Raw genomic sequence first — 16,284 nt, 5'->3', positions numbered from 1 at the left:
ATGTGGCAACTCTGTTTTTAGTTTTTTGAGGAACCTCCATACTGTTTTCCACAGTATGGAAATTTACATTCCCATCAACAGTGTAGGAGGGTTCCCTTTTCTCCACACACCTCTTGGGTTCCTTTGTTTCATGCTCATTCAGAACTGGGTTTCTTTTCTTCAGAGGAATTGCCTCACTCTATTGTGATACATTCAGTTGAGAGGTGACTGGACTGTACTCTCCTACTGGACAGTAAACTCCATGAGGTGAGGGCCGAGCCTGGTTTGCTCACTATGCTATTCTTAGCACCTGACACAGCACACCTAACACATACCTCAACAAGTATTCATTGAACAAACAAATGAAAGTGACAAGCTCAGAAACAGTTTAGACAGAACTCAGTAAATAACAGGGTGTTCTATTTGGTAGATACTTTTGGGGGTGGGAGGGGAGATGCATTTCTGCTTTCTGCTTAGCAATCATCTTTACCTGGGCTTTCCGCATGGCTTGCGGCTCAATCATGATGTTGATAAGACAGGGTTTAGTTGTGTCTGCCAGGCTCTGCCTCAGGGATTTCTGGAGTTCTTCTGGTGTTTGTACAAAATACCCTTTGCCTCCAAATGCAGTCATGACATGCTCGTAATGTGAGTGTGGCAGAAGACACATTGGAGGGGCCCTGAAAAAGAAGGTCACAAGTCAATAGAAAAAATTCTCTAAAATAATTTGTGGAAAAATTTCGTCTCAAATGAAAGGCATATTTTTACGTAAACTGAGATGCCAGTACATTAAACTTTCCATACATTTTTTATTGTATGTATAGCAATGTCCAATAGAACTTTCCGTGATGATGGAAATTTTTATATCTGTGCTGCCCAGTATAGCAGTTACTAGTGACCTGTTGTGGTGAGCACTTGAAACGTGACTAGTTAAAAAGAGGAAGTGAATTTTTAATTTAACTTAAACAGCCACATGTGGCTAGTGGCTACTATACTGGGCAGTGAAGGCTACACCATCAACTATTATGAATCCCCCCTCCAAAAAAAAGAGGAAAAAAGGAATGGTTACTACAAAACAGCAAATAACAACAAAACAACAAACAGAGTCAGCGAGCCATAAGCAAACATACCCACAGCCTGCTCCCCTGCGGCTGACTCACAGATTCACAACTTCCTCATCCCACAGCCAGCCACAATACTGTCTCAGTTTGGCTCTGTCATCAAAGGACCAAGATTTAGCTAAGCGGTAAAAGGAAGGAAGACCTCTGTATCATAAATAATATGTAAACATCTGTATTCCTACATGGTGTAGTGGGAATAGTAGGACCGGGAGCATTTGCAATAAGCCTTTTCATTAACAAGGCCTAGACATGAAACTCATTCACCCGAGCCTTCAGTGGCTCCCTGATCATAAACTATTCATTGAAGTGCCAGTCAAGGATGGTTGTGCAAAAAGGAACCATGCGGACAGGGTTCCTGTCCTTCAGAGCAGCTGACCATGAAAACAAGCAATACTGACACCACAGGGGAAGGTGTCCAGTATAGGAGACTTTTTAAAGAGAGATTAAAATAGATGAGAAAACATAAATATACACTGTTCTGGGTTACTTACACTGTAGTAGCATCTCCAAATTTTAACATTTCCTGCCAAGTATCTGTATCAAAACCTTGGTAAATTCCATTGTTATTCACCACCAAAAGTATGATTGGCAAGTTGTACCTAAAATTGAGAGTAAGATATAAAGGAAATCATTTTTCATTCTGAAGCAATTTCTTTTCATTGGATTGAAATTTTAACTTGAAAATGGATAGTTTTCTATAAGCTTTTTTGTAATGTTAGGGTAAGACCAAAAATTAAGCATTTGTTATCCTAATAAAGACTATCAAATTATTAACAGAAACATCATGGAGCAGTAGAAAGAATGCATGGTTAGTGGCTGGCAGACCTGGTCCCACCACTACGAACCTACGGACCTCAGGAAAATGACTGAGCTTTTCTGACCCTTGGTTTTCACAGATCTGGGAGTTAATCAGAATGACACCTTCCATACTTAATTCCCTCTGAAGCACTTGTTCCTCACAACTGTCCTATAAGGTAGGAACTAGTACGACTCCTATCCCTACTTTAGAGGAGACTTAAGTTTGGTTAAGAGACTTAACCCTAGTCACCTGGGTCTGATGTGGTCAAGCCAGTATTTAAATCCAGGCCAACTGACCCAGAGGCCGTTCTTTTAACCACCAAGCTCTGCTATCTCCATGCAGAAAACAAGCTTTTATCAGACCAGAACTTTTTTTTCAGTGACCTAAAAACTACTCCCCAGTTTTGCAGGTTTTGGGCATGTGGTAAAGAGATCATGAACATGCTGTCCTGGATGAGACAGACCCCAGGGTATTTATACTAGTATTCTCAGGACACAGCACAGTGCCATGCACAGGGCACCTGCCACATGGTGAACGCTTGGTAACTATTTGTTAGGCAAGTGGGTCTTGGGTATAATTTTGCATATTTTGGAGAAAGAAATGCTGACTCAGGATGCTGCTTTACCTGCAGATGGTTTCCACTTCCATGCCAGAAAATCCAAATGCACTGTCTCCTTCCACACAGATGACCCGCTGCCCTGGGTTTCTATCTTTAGCCACTAGAGCAGATGCAATGGCAAATCCCAAACCGACTCCCATTGTTCCAAAAGTACCAGCATCAAGCCTGTTGGGAAACAGAGCTAAAATGAAACCCTCTGGGGCATATCACAGATGGTGGGGTTGGCACAAATCTAGTCATTTTTACATGGCTCATGGAAAAATAAAGAACAATAAAACATTCTCCTTATTATTAAGTTTTTAGACTGTGAGGAACTAATTTGTTAAGGATAAGCAAATGAATGGGAGAAATCACTCATGATTTCTTGGAAGACTGTGAATATATCCTCCGAACACTGAGTATACAAATTATCACATGATCTCAGGACATACCAAGCATAGAAACACTACAAAACGTCACCTAAGAATACTTTTATGAAGTATGTCCTTACACTGGCCACGTATAATTTTCAAATGTTTTCTCAATCTGCTTTTTGTAGTTTCTAATTTAACACGTTCCAATTCATTATAATTTCCTTTACCTGTGACGAGGAAGGTAGTTTTGAAGCACAGTGCGCCCAATATCCATAGTATTTGCTCCTTCGCTCACCACAAAACAGTCTCTGGGCAGTTGTTCTTGAATGTGGTAGAATACTGTGTAATAATTCATAGGCAGGGATTTTTTGAAAGCTAATTCCTAAAATATCAGAGGGAAATAGAATCAAATTAGATTAAGATACAGTGAAAATAAACAGCATCAATAAGCTACTTTCAAACTTACTTGCAACAGCCAAAGGCTATGAAATTCCCAAATGGCCACTAGATGATGACTCTGAGAAGCTAACTGATCTGTAAACAGTCCTAGGGGACAGCCTAAGAAAAAGAGGTCCCTGTCCCAATTTGGGACACAATCAAATAAGGCAGGAAATATCCCTCTTCCTGGAGATCCACAACGCACACTAGCATATTAAAGACTAAGACGTCCTATAGTAAAGATAGCTGAAGACACTGGGTTAAGCAAAACTAAACAGTCTTATTTGAGCACTTTCAGGGAAACACTGCCTTAGAAAAAGTGAAAATTTTATTCTAGAATATTTTCATCTAAAATATGACCCTACACTTAAAATTAAAAATGAAGTCAGGGTTTTAGAAAATCTAATCTTTCCCCACATGGAAAGGGGATATGCTTCACCCACTACTCTGGAGGGTCTCTAAATGGAGGGAAAACAGCAAGGTTATTGCCCTTGTCTAGCCAAATGCCTTTTAGAGCTTCAGCAGCAAAGCCCCACTGCCTCTTCACCTGTACTACTTTGGTCTGCTGGAGATCATACCCAAGATGGATGAGCGACCCTCCTATACTCGTGCACCAGAGAAGAGAGGCAAGATCCTTCCACCTTAAACTAAGGTGATTCCTATGGAAAAGAAGGAATTAATCACTATACCATTCAGGAAAGAAAACTGAGACTGGCTCCTGATAGGAGAAAGTCATTGATTAAAATTCCAAAGAAAGAAAGAATCATGTAGAAACAACTCTACTTGTTTGGAAAATGCAAATTTATTCCAAGACGACTGATATATTAGGGAACAATATGAGTAAAGCCGGAATTTCGTATTTGCTTATGAATGATTCCATCAGTTAGAAACACTACATGAACCCAGAAAACTGCACCCAGCTGAACCAAGATGCAGAGGAATACACAAAACAGCAAAAAAAAAAAAAAAATCAGGAACAGCTGGAGAGGAGCTTCAAGACGGCAGAAGAGTAAGACATGGAGATCACCTTCCTCCCCACAAATACATCAGAAATACATCTACATGTGGAACAACTCCTACAGAACACCAACTGAACGCTGGCAGAAGACCTCAGACCTCCCAAAAGGCAAGAAAATCCCCACGTACCTGGGTAGGGCAAAAGAAAAAAGAAATAGCAGAGACAAGAGAATAGGGATGGGACCTGCACCAGTGGGAGGGAGCTGTGAAGGAGGAAAGGTTTCCACACACTAGGAAGCCCCTTCGCGGGCGGAGACTGCGGGTGGCGGAGGGGGGAAGCTTCGGAGCCACAGAGGAGAGCGCAGCCACAGGGGTGCAGAGGGTAAAGCGGAGAGATTCCCACACAGAGGATCGGTGCTGACCAGCACTCACCAGCCCGAGAGGCTTGTCTGCTCACCCGCGGGGGCGGGCGGGGGCTGGGAGCTGAGGCTCGGGCTTCAGAGGTCGGATCCCAAGGAGAGAACTGGGGTTGGCGGCGTGAACACAGCCTGAAGGGTGCTAGTGCGCCACAGCTAGCTGGGAGGGAGTCCGGGAAAAGGTCTGGAGCTGCCAAAGAGGCAAGAGACTTTTTCTTGCCTCTTTGTTTCCTGGTGTGCGAGGAGAGGGGATGAAGAGCACCACTTAAAGGAGCTGCAGAGACGGGCACAAGCCGCGGCTATCAGCGTGGACCCCAGAGGCGGGCATGAAACACTAAGGCTGCTGCTGCCGCCACCAAGAAGCCTGTGTGCGAGCACAGGTCACTATCCACACCTCCCCTCCCAGGAGCCTGTGCAGCCCGCCACTGCCAGGGTCCCGTGATCCAGGGACAACTTCCCCGGGAGAATGCACGGCGCACCTCAGGCTGGTGCAACGCCACACTGGCCTCTGCTGCCACAGGCTCACCCCATACTCCGTACCCCTCCCTCCTCCGGCCTGAGTGAGCCAGAGCCCCTGAAGCAGCTGCTCCTTTAACCCCGTCCTGTCTCAGCGAAGAACAGATGCCCTCAGGTGACCTACATGCAGAGGTGGGTCCAAATCCAAAGCTGAACCCCAGGAGCTGTGCGAACAAAGAAGAGAAAGGGAAGTCTCTCCCAGCAGCCTCAGAAGCAGCAGATAAAATCTCCACAATCAATCTGATGCACCCTGCATCTGTGGAATACCTGAACAGACAACGAATCATCCCAAATTGAGGAGGTGGACTTTGGGAGCAATGATATACATATTTTTTTCCCTTTTTCTCTTTTTGTGAGTGTGTATGCATATGCTTCTGTGTGTGATTTTGTCTGTATAGCTTTGCTTTTACCATTTGTCCTAGGGTTCTGACTGTCCTTTTTTTTTTTTTTAGTATCGTTTTTAGCACTTGGTATCATTGGTGGATTTGTTTTTTGGTTTGGTTGCTCTCTTCTTTCTTTCTCTCTTTTTTTTTTATTACTTTAAAAAAAATTTTTTTAATAATTTTTTATTTTAATTATTTTTATTTTATTTTATTTTATCTTCTTCTTTCCTTTTTTTCTCCCTTTTATTCTGAGCCACATGGATGACAGGCTCTTGGTGCTCCAGCCAGGTGTCAAGGCTGTGCCTCTGAGGTGGGAGAGCCTAGTTCAGGACACTGGTCCACGAGAGACCTCCCAGATCCTCGTAATATCAAATGGCAAAAATCTCCAGGGATCTCCATCTCAACAACAAGACCCAGCTCCACTCAACGACCAGCAAGCTACAGTGCTGGACACCCTATGCCAAACAACTAGCAAGACAGCAACACAACCCCCTCCATTAGCAGAGAGGCTGCCTAAAATCACAATAAGGCCACAGACACCCCAAAACACACCACCAGACGTGGACCTGCCCACCAGAAAGACAAGATCCAGCCTCATCCACCAGAACACAGGCACTAGTCCCCTCCACCAGGAAGCCTACACAACCCACTGAACCAACCTTAGCCACTGGGGACAGACACCAAAAACAACAGGAACTATGAACCTGCAGACTGCGAAAAGGAGACCCCAAACACAGTAAGTTAAGCAAAATGAGAAGACAGAGAAACTCACAGCAGATGAAGGAGCAAGGCAAAAACCCACCAGACCTAACAAATGAAGGGGAAATAGGCAGTCTACCTGAAAAAGAATTCAGAATAATCATAGTATAGATGACCCAAAATCTTGTAAATAGAATGAAGAAAATACAAGAAACGTTTAACAAGGACCTAGAAGAACTAAAGAGCACACAACAGTGAAGAACCACACAATAAATGAAATGAAAAATTCTCTGGAAGGGATCAATAGCAAAATAACTGAGGCAGAAGAACGGATAAGTGACCTGGAAGATAAAATAGTGGAAATAACTGCTGCAGAGCAGAATAAAGAAAAAAGAATGAAAAGAATTGAGGACAGTCTCAGAGACCTCTGGGACAACATTAAACACACCAACATTTGAATTATAGGGGTCCCAGAAGAAGAAGAGAAAAAGAAAGGGACTGAGAAAATATTTGAAGAGATTATAGTTGAAAACTTCCCTAATATGGGAAAGGAAATAGTTAATCAAGTCCAGGAAGCACAGAGAGTCCCATACAGGATAAATTCAAGGAGAAACACACCAAGACACATATTAATCAAACTATCAAAAACTAAATACAAAGAAAAAATATTAAAAGCAGCAAGGGAAAAACAACAAATAACACACAAGGGAATGCCCATAAGGATAACAGCTGATCTTTCAGCAGAAACTCTGCAAGCCAGAATGGAGTGGCAGGACATATTTAAAGTGATGAAGGAGAATAACCTACAACCAAGATTACCCAGCAAGGATCTCATTCAGATTTGATGGAGAAATTAAAACCTTTACAGACAAGCAAAAGCTAAGAGAATTCAGCACCACCAAACCAGCTTTACAACAAATGCTAAAGGAACTTCTCTAGGCACGAAACACAAGAGAAGGAAAAGACCTACAATAACAAACCCAAAACAATAAAGAAAATGGTAATAGGAACATACGTATTGATAATTACCTTAAATGTAAATGGATTAAATGCTCCAACCAAAACACATAGACTGGCTGAATGGATACAAAAACAAGACCTGTATATATGCTGTCTACAAGAGACCCACTTCAGACCTAGGGACACATACAGACTGAAAAGGAGGAGATGGAAAAAGATATTCCATGCAAATGGAAATCAAAAGAAAGCTGGAGGAGCAATTCTCATACCAGACAAAACAGACTTTAAAATAAAGACTATTATAAGAGATAAAGAAGGACACTACATAATGATGAAGGGATCAATCCAAGAAGAAGATATAACAATTGTAAATATTTAGGCACCCAACATAGGAGCACCTCAATGCACAAGGCAAATGTTAACAGCCATAAAAGGGGAAATCAACAGTAACACAATAATAGTAGGGGACTTAAACACCCCACTTTCACCAATGGACAGATCATCCAAAATGAAAATAAATAAGGAAACACAAGCTTTAAACGATACATTAAACATGATGGACTTAATTGATATTTATAGGACATTCCATACAAAAACAACTGAATACACTTTCTTCTCAAGTGCTCATGGAACATTCTCCAGGATAGATCATATCTTGGGTCACAAATCAAGCTTGGTAAATTTAAGAAAACTGAAATCGCATCAAGTATCTTTTTTGACCACAACATTATGAGACTAGATATCAATTCCAGGAAAAAATCTGTAAAAAATACAAACACATGGAGGCTAAACAATACACTATTAAATAACCAAGAGATTATTGAAGAAATCAAAGAGGAAATAAAAAAATACCTAGAGACAAATGACAATGAAAACACAACAACCCAAAACCTATGGGATGCAGCAAAAACTGTTCTAAGAGGGAAGTTTATAGCAATACAATCTTACCTCAAGAACCAAGAAACATTTCAAATAAACAACCTAACCTTACACCTAAAGCAATTAGAGAAAGAACAAAAAAACGCCAAAGTTAGCAGAAGGAAAGAAATCATGAAGATCAGATCAGAAATCAATGAAAAAGCAATAAAGGAAACGATAGCAGAGATCAATAAAACTAAAAGCTGGTTCTTTGAGAAGATAAACAAAATTGATAAACCATTAGCCAGATTCATCAAGAAAAAAAGGGAGAAGACGCAAATCAACAGAATTAGAAATGAAAAAGGAGAAGAAACAACTGACACTGCAGAAATACAAAGGATGATGTGAGATTACTACAAGCAACTATATGCCAATAAAATGGACAACCTGGAAGAAATGGACAAATTTTTAGAAATGCACAACCTTTCGAGACTGAACCAGGAAGAAGTAGAAAATATGAACAGACCAATCACAAGCACTGAAATTGAAACTGTGATTTAAAATATTCCAGCAAACAAAAGTCCAGGACCAGATGGCTTCACAGGCGAATTCTATCAAACATGTAGAGAAGAGCTAACACCTATCCTTATCAAACTCTTCCAAATATAGCAGAGGGAGGAACACTCCCAAACTCATTCTACAAGGCCACCATCACCCTGATACCAAAAACAGACAAAGATGTCACAAAGAAAGAAAACTACAGGCCAATATCACTGATGAACATAGATGCAAAAATCCTCAACAAAATACTAGCAAACAGAATCCAACAGCACATTAAAAGGATCATACACCATGATCAACTGGGGTTTATCCCAGGAATACAAGGATTCTTCAATATATGCAAATCAATCAATGTGATACACCACATTAATAAACTGAAGGAGAAAAACCATATGATCATCTCAATAGATGCAGAGAAAGCTTTTGACAAAATTCAACACCCATTTATGATAAAAACCCTGCAGAAAGCAGGCATAGAGGGAACTTTCCTCAACATAATAAAGGCCATATATGACAAACTCACAGCCAACATCGTCCTCAATGGAGAAAAACTGAAACCATTTCCACTAAGATCAGGAACAAGACAAGGTTGCCCACTCTCACTACTATTATTCAATATAGTTTTGGAAGTTTTAGCCACAGCAATCAGAGAAGAAAAAGAAATAAATGGAATCCAAATCGGAAAAGAAGAAGTAAAGCTGTCACTGTTTGCAGATGACATGATATTATACATAGAGAATCCTAAAGATGCTACCAGAAAACTACTAGAGCTAATCAATGCATTTGGTAAAGTAGTAGAATACAAAATTAATGCACAGAAATCTCTTGCATTCCTATACATTAATGATGAAAAATCTGAAAGTGAAATTAAGAAAACACTCCCATTTACCATTGCAACAAAAAGAATAAAATACCTAGGAATAAACCTACCTAAGGAGTCAAAAGACCTGTATGCAGAAAATTATAAGACACTGATGAAAGAAATTAAAGATGATACAAATAAATGGAGAGATATACCATGTTCTTGGATTGGAAGAATCAACATTGTGAAAATGACTCTACTACCCAAAGCAATCTACAGATTCAATGCAATCCCTATCAAACTACCAATGGCATTTTTCACAGAACTAGAACAAAAAATTTCACAATTTGTATGGAAACACAAAAGACCCCGAATAGCCAAAGCAATATGGAGAAAGAAAAACGGAGCTGGAGGAATCAGGCTCCCTGACTTCAGACTATACTACAAAGCTACAGTAATCAAGTCAGTATGGTACTGGCACACAAACAGAAATATAGATCAATGGAACAGGATAGAAAGCCCAGAGATAAACCCACACACATATGGTCACCTTATCTTTGATAAAGGAGGCAAGAATATACAGTGGAGAAAAGACAGCCTCTTCAATAAGTGGTGCTGGGAAAACTGGACAGCTACATGTAAAAGAACGAAATTAGAACACTCTCTAACACTATACACAAAAATAAACTCAAAATGAATTAAAGACCTAAATGTAAGGCCAGGCACTATCAAACTCTTAGAGGAAAACATAGGCAGAACACTCTATGACATAAATCACAGCACGGTCCTTTTTGACCCACCTCCTAGGCAAATGGAAATAAAAACAAAAATAAACAAATGGGACCTAATGAAACTTAAAAGCTTTTGCACAGCAAAGGAAACCATAAACAAGAACGAAATGACAACCCTCATAATGGGAGAAAATATTTGCATATGAAGCAACTGACAAAGGATTAATCTCCAAAATTTACAAGCAGCTCATGCAGCTCAACATGAAAAAAACAAACAAGCCAATCCAAAAATGGGCAGAAGACCTAAACAGACATTTCTCCAAAGAAGATATACAAATTGCCAACAAACACATGAAAGAATGTTCAACATCATTGATCATTACAGATATGCAAATCAAAACTACAGTGAGATATCATCTCACACCGGTCAGAATGGCCATCATCAAAAAATCTACAAACAATAAATGCTGGAGAGGGTGTGGAGAAAAGGGAAGCCTCTTGCACTGTTGGTGGGAATGTAAATTGATACAGCCACTATGGAGAACAGTATGGAGGTTCCTTAAAAAACTACAAATAGAACTACCATACGACCCAGCAATCCCACTACTGGGCATATACCCTGAGAAAACCATAATTCAAAAAGAGTCATGCACCAAAATGTTCGTTGCAGCCCTATTTACAATAGCCAGGACATGGAAACAACCTAAGTGTCCATCAACAGATGAATGGATAAAGAAGATATGGCACATATATACAATGGAATATTACTCAGCCATAAAAAGAAATGAAACTGAGTTATTTGTAGTGAGGTGGATGGACCTAGAGTCTGTCATAGAGAGTGAAGTAAGTCAGAAGGAGAAAAACAAATACCGTACGCTAACACATATATACGGAATCTAAAAAAGAAAAAAAAATGGTCATGAAGAACCTAGGGGCAAGACGGGAATAAAGACACAGACCTACTAGAGAATGGACTTGAGGATACGGGGAGGGGGAAGGTTAAGCTGGGACAAAGTGAGAGAGTGGCATGGACATATATACACTACCAAACGTAAAATAGATAGCTAGTGGGAAGCAGCCGCATAGCACGGGGAGGTCAGCTCGGTGCTTTGTGACCACCTAGAGGGGTGGGATAGGGAGGGTGGGAGGGAGGGAGACACAAGAGGGAAGAGATATGGGGACATATGTATATGTATAACTGATTCACTTTGTTATAAAGAAGAAACTAACACACCACTGTAAAGCAATTATACTCCAATAAAGATGTTAAAAAAAAATCAGGAACAACTTTTCTCACAATCAAAGAGGAAACACTATCCATATACAAAGACTTTAAACAAAAATTGCCAAATCCTGCAGAAGTGGCTCATTTTAGTGCTAACAGTGGATGGTTTGGTAGTTTCATACATTACTATAAATTCTAAAGCCTTCAGCTAGCTATCAGGCAGAGCCATGAATGCAGATGAGGAAGTTGCAAAAGAATTTCCAGCAGTGATACAAAAGTTAATTGAAAAAGAAAGCTACAAATGGTCTCACTAATATAAAATGACATGAAGTGAAATGAAATTAAATGAAATAAACGTGAGGGGATGGATGTGTTAACTAACTAGATGGGGCGAACTCTTTCACAGTGTGTTTATCAATGCACCATGATGTACCTTTAAATATCTTACCATTTTATACGTCAATTACACCTCCATAGGGACTTCCCTGGTGGCTCAGTACTTAAGAATCTGCCTGCCAATGCAGGGGACACGGCTTTGAGCCCTGGTCCAGGAAGATCCCACATGTCGCAGACCAACTAGGACCGTGCATCACAACTACTGAGCCTGTGCTCTAGAGTCCATGAGCCACAACTACTGAAGCCCAAGCACCTAGAGTCCGTGCTCCGCAACAAAGAGAAGCCACCACAATGAGAAGCCCGCGCACCACAAGGAAGAGTAGCCCCCGCTCACCGCAACTAGAGAAAGCCCGCGCGCAGCAACAAAGACCCAATGTGGCCAAAAATAAATAAATAAATAAATTAGAAAAATTATACCTCAATAAAGCAGAAATTAAAAAAAAAGAAAAAGGTGGCTATACATTAGATCAAATTTTCAGTTTTGATGAAACACCTGTCTATTATAAATGCATGCCTTGGAGAACTTATATCTTACAGGACAAACATGCCCCAACATGCCCCAGGATTTAAGGTTCCAAAAGATCTCTTGTGATTTGGTGCCAAGGTCAAACTGAGGACAAGGAGCCACACCCATCCACATTGGCTCTTACGACTCTCTGTCCAATGTCAGATCCCCTCTTTCCACTGCTTCACAGTAACTCACGAGCTATAACCTTTCCAATGCCCACTTCCACAAGAAACTTCAGGTGCCATATTTATTGTAATACATATATGAATGTGTGTGTGTGTGTGTGTGTGTATCTTACACATTGTGATTTTAGGAATGCAAATGTCATGCTATGACAGAACTAACTCAACCATGGACCGGAAGTGTTCTTGAGTTTCATTGGGTCCCATATTACCTTGGATAAAGCTTCATTGCTCTTCATTTTTTCTCTCAGAATTTTCCACCACTTGCTCTCAGGAGGATACTGCCATGGTGTTTTCTCAAATTGTTCTAAAAGCTAAAAAACCAGAAACTTTTTCTTTCCTTTTTGAAAATAAACTTAAATCATATTAGCATAAAAATCTCTTCTAAAAAAGACAATACAGCTACACTATCCTACCTTTCACATCACTCATACTCTGTTTTTCCTCTGGGCAGTAAACAACTGATAGAAGATAAATAGGTACCACGGAAAGCTTCTGCTTGGTTCAGTGATGACTTCTACCAGTAACTGGGATCCCATAAGACAAAGCAGAACTGTAACCCCCTCCATACTTCACAGGCAGGGGGGCTCGTAAGCCTTCCTCTGCCTCTGACAATAGAAGGAAAATCACCCTGCCAAAGAACCCCTGCAAGAAGACTCATAGCCCCAATACCCAGGGATTCCCATGATACAGACCAAATGCTCCAGCGTGTTTTAATATTGGGGATTACATCCTAATTTTGTATAATCATGATAATGATACCAATTTGTATCCAAAGTCATGGGACAAATGTGCCTACATTTTGTCTGTCACAGTGAAATGTATAAATTATATACAAATAATAAGAATCTAGACAAGTTACTGATTACAGTTTGAAGAGTAAAAATCTCTTTATTGCCTAAAGAAATACTAAGTTAGATTTTTTCCAGTACATAAAGCCATTTCTTGGCTGTAAGTTCAATTCCTCTGGAAGCTGTATTATAATCTTTCAGATAGCTGAAATCAGTTTGCCGGCTGAATGCCTTTAAATTTTCAATCACCTTTCAAAAATGCTTAACTTACCCACATACAAATTATCTATACATAAGGAGCTGGATTTACCAAGTTCCACAGTTATATGTAAGAATAGCTTTCCATCATAAATTTTATTTAAAATAGATATTAATAGACCTGTCACCAAGTGAATCAAGACTGAAACATTTTCAAGAACTGACTTCCGTGAAGACCAAGCCACATAAACTAAAACCCAGGCAAAATCTCTCACCTGTTTAGTAACAGCATTTATGTCTCCTAGCAAGGTCACAGCAGGTCTTACATTATTCCCCAACTCTTCTGCACAGATATCAACCTAAAAAAGAGGCAAGGCTAAAGAACAAGCTGTGTTTATTCTTAAAAATCTTTAAGAATTAAGACAATAAATGGACTGTGCATGTTACACATAAGCATATGATTAAGATTTGATATTCAAGAAGGTCCTTGATAAAAGAATAAATCCACGGAACTATATGAGCATCATAGCTAGTATAGAAACCTCACTATCACTTCAAGAAGTAAAATTGCTGTGTCAGTTAGGCTTGAACACTTAAAATTTTATTAAACCTTGTGTAATTGTTCTTAAAAAAAAAAAAGAAACCTCACTATCTTCCCTCATTTTAAAATCTACTCCGGGGACTTCCCTGGTGGCGCAGTGGTTAAGAATCTGCCTGCCAATGCAGGGGATGTGGGTTCGAGCCCTGGTCCGGGAAGATCCCACATGCCAAGGAGCAACTAAGCCCGTGGGGCACAACTACTGATCCTGCGCTCTAGAGCCCACGAGCCACAACTACTGAGCCTGCGTGCCACACCTACGGAAGCCCGCGCACCTAGAGCCCGTGCTCTGCAATGAGAAGCCACCGCAGTGAGAAGCCCGCACACCGCAATGAAGAGTAGCCCCCGCTCGCTGCAACTAGAGAAAGCCCGTGTGCAGCAACGAAGACCCAACACAGCCAAAAATCAATAAATAAAAATTAAAAAAAAAAATCTACTCTGTAGAACTTTAGTATTGTTCCACTATACTCACAGGAATGCATTTGACTTGATCAATTACAGTTTTGAATGTAATGAATAATAAGGTTCTACTTAATTACCCTGGAATTCTTATTCAGAGCAGGAGTTCTCAAATTTCAGCATATATCAGAACCGCCCGGTAGGCCTGTTAAGCCACAGACTGCAAGAATCCACCTCAGAGTTTCTGACCTCAAGAGGTCTGGGGTGGGCCCAAAAATGTACATTTCTAACAGGTTTCCCAGGAGGTGCTGATGCTGCTGGTCCAGGAACCACATTTTGAGACCCACTCCCAGGGAACGGCATGATTACGTCCTATTTACTCAGAAGCTCCATTTCTGGATGGCCATGGGCAAGCTTCATGGAAAACAGCTTCTTCGAGGAAAAGTAATTTAGGCACACCAAAGGGGATGCACTTTATTCTGTAATCAAGAGGCAGCATCTTCCAGTACAATCCAGGTCTTGCTTGTTTGTGGTTTTAGTTTTCAATGGCCCCTATCAGAAGCTGACTTAGGAAGTAAAAGGTAAGCAGGGAGAAGACAGCAATTGCAGCGAGGCCATTAAAATACCTTCACACAATCTGTGTAGGGCAAACAGGTTTGTAGGCAGTACTTTTCACATCAGTAAGGAAACTGGTTTATAAAGAGGGGTCATAAAGATACAAGAGCTTATTCCAAACACATAGTTTTAGCACCATTGTTCAGAGATTTCCAGCCAAAGGGTGTTTGAAGGTTTTGGAATCTAAAAGAATAACTTGATCCCTAACAATGCTGAATGTTTTGTTCTAATCTACCTCCTACTTGAACCTCTTTTGTCTACCTTTAAATATACTTGAACTATGAAGAAGAGGCAAATTATGCTTTTCAAACTATTTAAAACTTGATTTTGAAAGGTTTTCTGGTTAGCAGTAAAGTGGTACATTATGTTTCATAGGCTTGAAAAGGCAGCTTACTTTGGTACCTGTAATTATGCCAGACAATTTAGAAAATTCTACTTTCGTAAAAAGAGAAACAGTTCTTTACAAAAGTCAAAAAGAAAGTGGAGCTGATAACGGCTGAGACAATAATAAACTACACATAGCTCTGATTTTAAATCTCTCCTCTTAGGACTTCCCTGGTGGCACAGTGGTTAAGAATCCACCTGCCAATACAGGGGACGTGGGTTCGAGCCCTGGTCCGGGAAGATCCCACATGCCAAGGAGCAACTAAGCCCGTGTGCCACAACTACTGAGCCTGCGCTCTAGAGCCTGCAAGCCACAACTACTGAGCCTGCGCTCTAGAGCCTGCAAGCCACAACTACTGAGCCTGCGCTCTAGAGCCTGCAAGCCACAACTACTGAGCCTGTGTACAACAACTCCTGAAGCCTGTGCGCCTAGAGCCTGTGCTCCACAACAAGAGAAGCCACTGCAGTGAGAAGCCCGCACACCGCAATGAAGATTAGCCCCCGCTCGCTGCAACTAGAGAAAGCCCAAGTGCAGCACTGAAGACCCAACACAGCCAAAAATCAATCAATCAATCAATTAATCTCTCCTCTTTGAGTACCTGGATAAACTTCACATCTGGCTGATATCTTGGAGGCAGTCCAAAATGTAAAATCCAATTTAATCTGGCACCAAATAACACAATTACATCAGCAAATTGCAAAGCCCTATTAAAAAGAAAAATCTGATATAACAAAAAGGATATCTACATTCTTATTTGAATTATTCTAAAGTTAATTTCTAAAGTATTTGGAAAAGTCT

The 16,284-nt window shown here is 40.5% G+C and overlaps 1 protein-coding gene across 1 annotated transcript in view; it reads right to left on the bottom strand.

Annotated features, from left to right (window-relative positions):
* Positions 1-16,284, bottom strand: part of HACL1 (2-hydroxyacyl-CoA lyase 1) — a 40,658-nt gene that overhangs the window by 7,925 nt on the left and 16,449 nt on the right. The window contains exons 10-16 of the mRNA XM_068545880.1: positions 16,085-16,190; positions 13,765-13,848; positions 12,713-12,814; positions 3,096-3,250; positions 2,522-2,680; positions 1,589-1,696; positions 470-656 (exon numbers count right to left, since the gene is read on the bottom strand). Of these exons, the coding sequence (XP_068401981.1) occupies positions 470-656; positions 1,589-1,696; positions 2,522-2,680; positions 3,096-3,250; positions 12,713-12,814; positions 13,765-13,848; positions 16,085-16,190 (901 nt within the window). The remainder of the gene's footprint in view (positions 1-469; positions 657-1,588; positions 1,697-2,521; positions 2,681-3,095; positions 3,251-12,712; positions 12,815-13,764; positions 13,849-16,084; positions 16,191-16,284) is intronic.

This window comes from Eschrichtius robustus, chromosome 6, assembly GCF_028021215.1.
Source record: "Eschrichtius robustus isolate mEscRob2 chromosome 6, mEscRob2.pri, whole genome shotgun sequence".
Classification (NCBI taxonomy): Eukaryota; Metazoa; Chordata; class Mammalia; order Artiodactyla; family Eschrichtiidae; genus Eschrichtius; species Eschrichtius robustus.
Note: the sequence above shows the minus strand (reverse complement) of the source record. Positions and strands in the feature narration are given on the sequence as shown.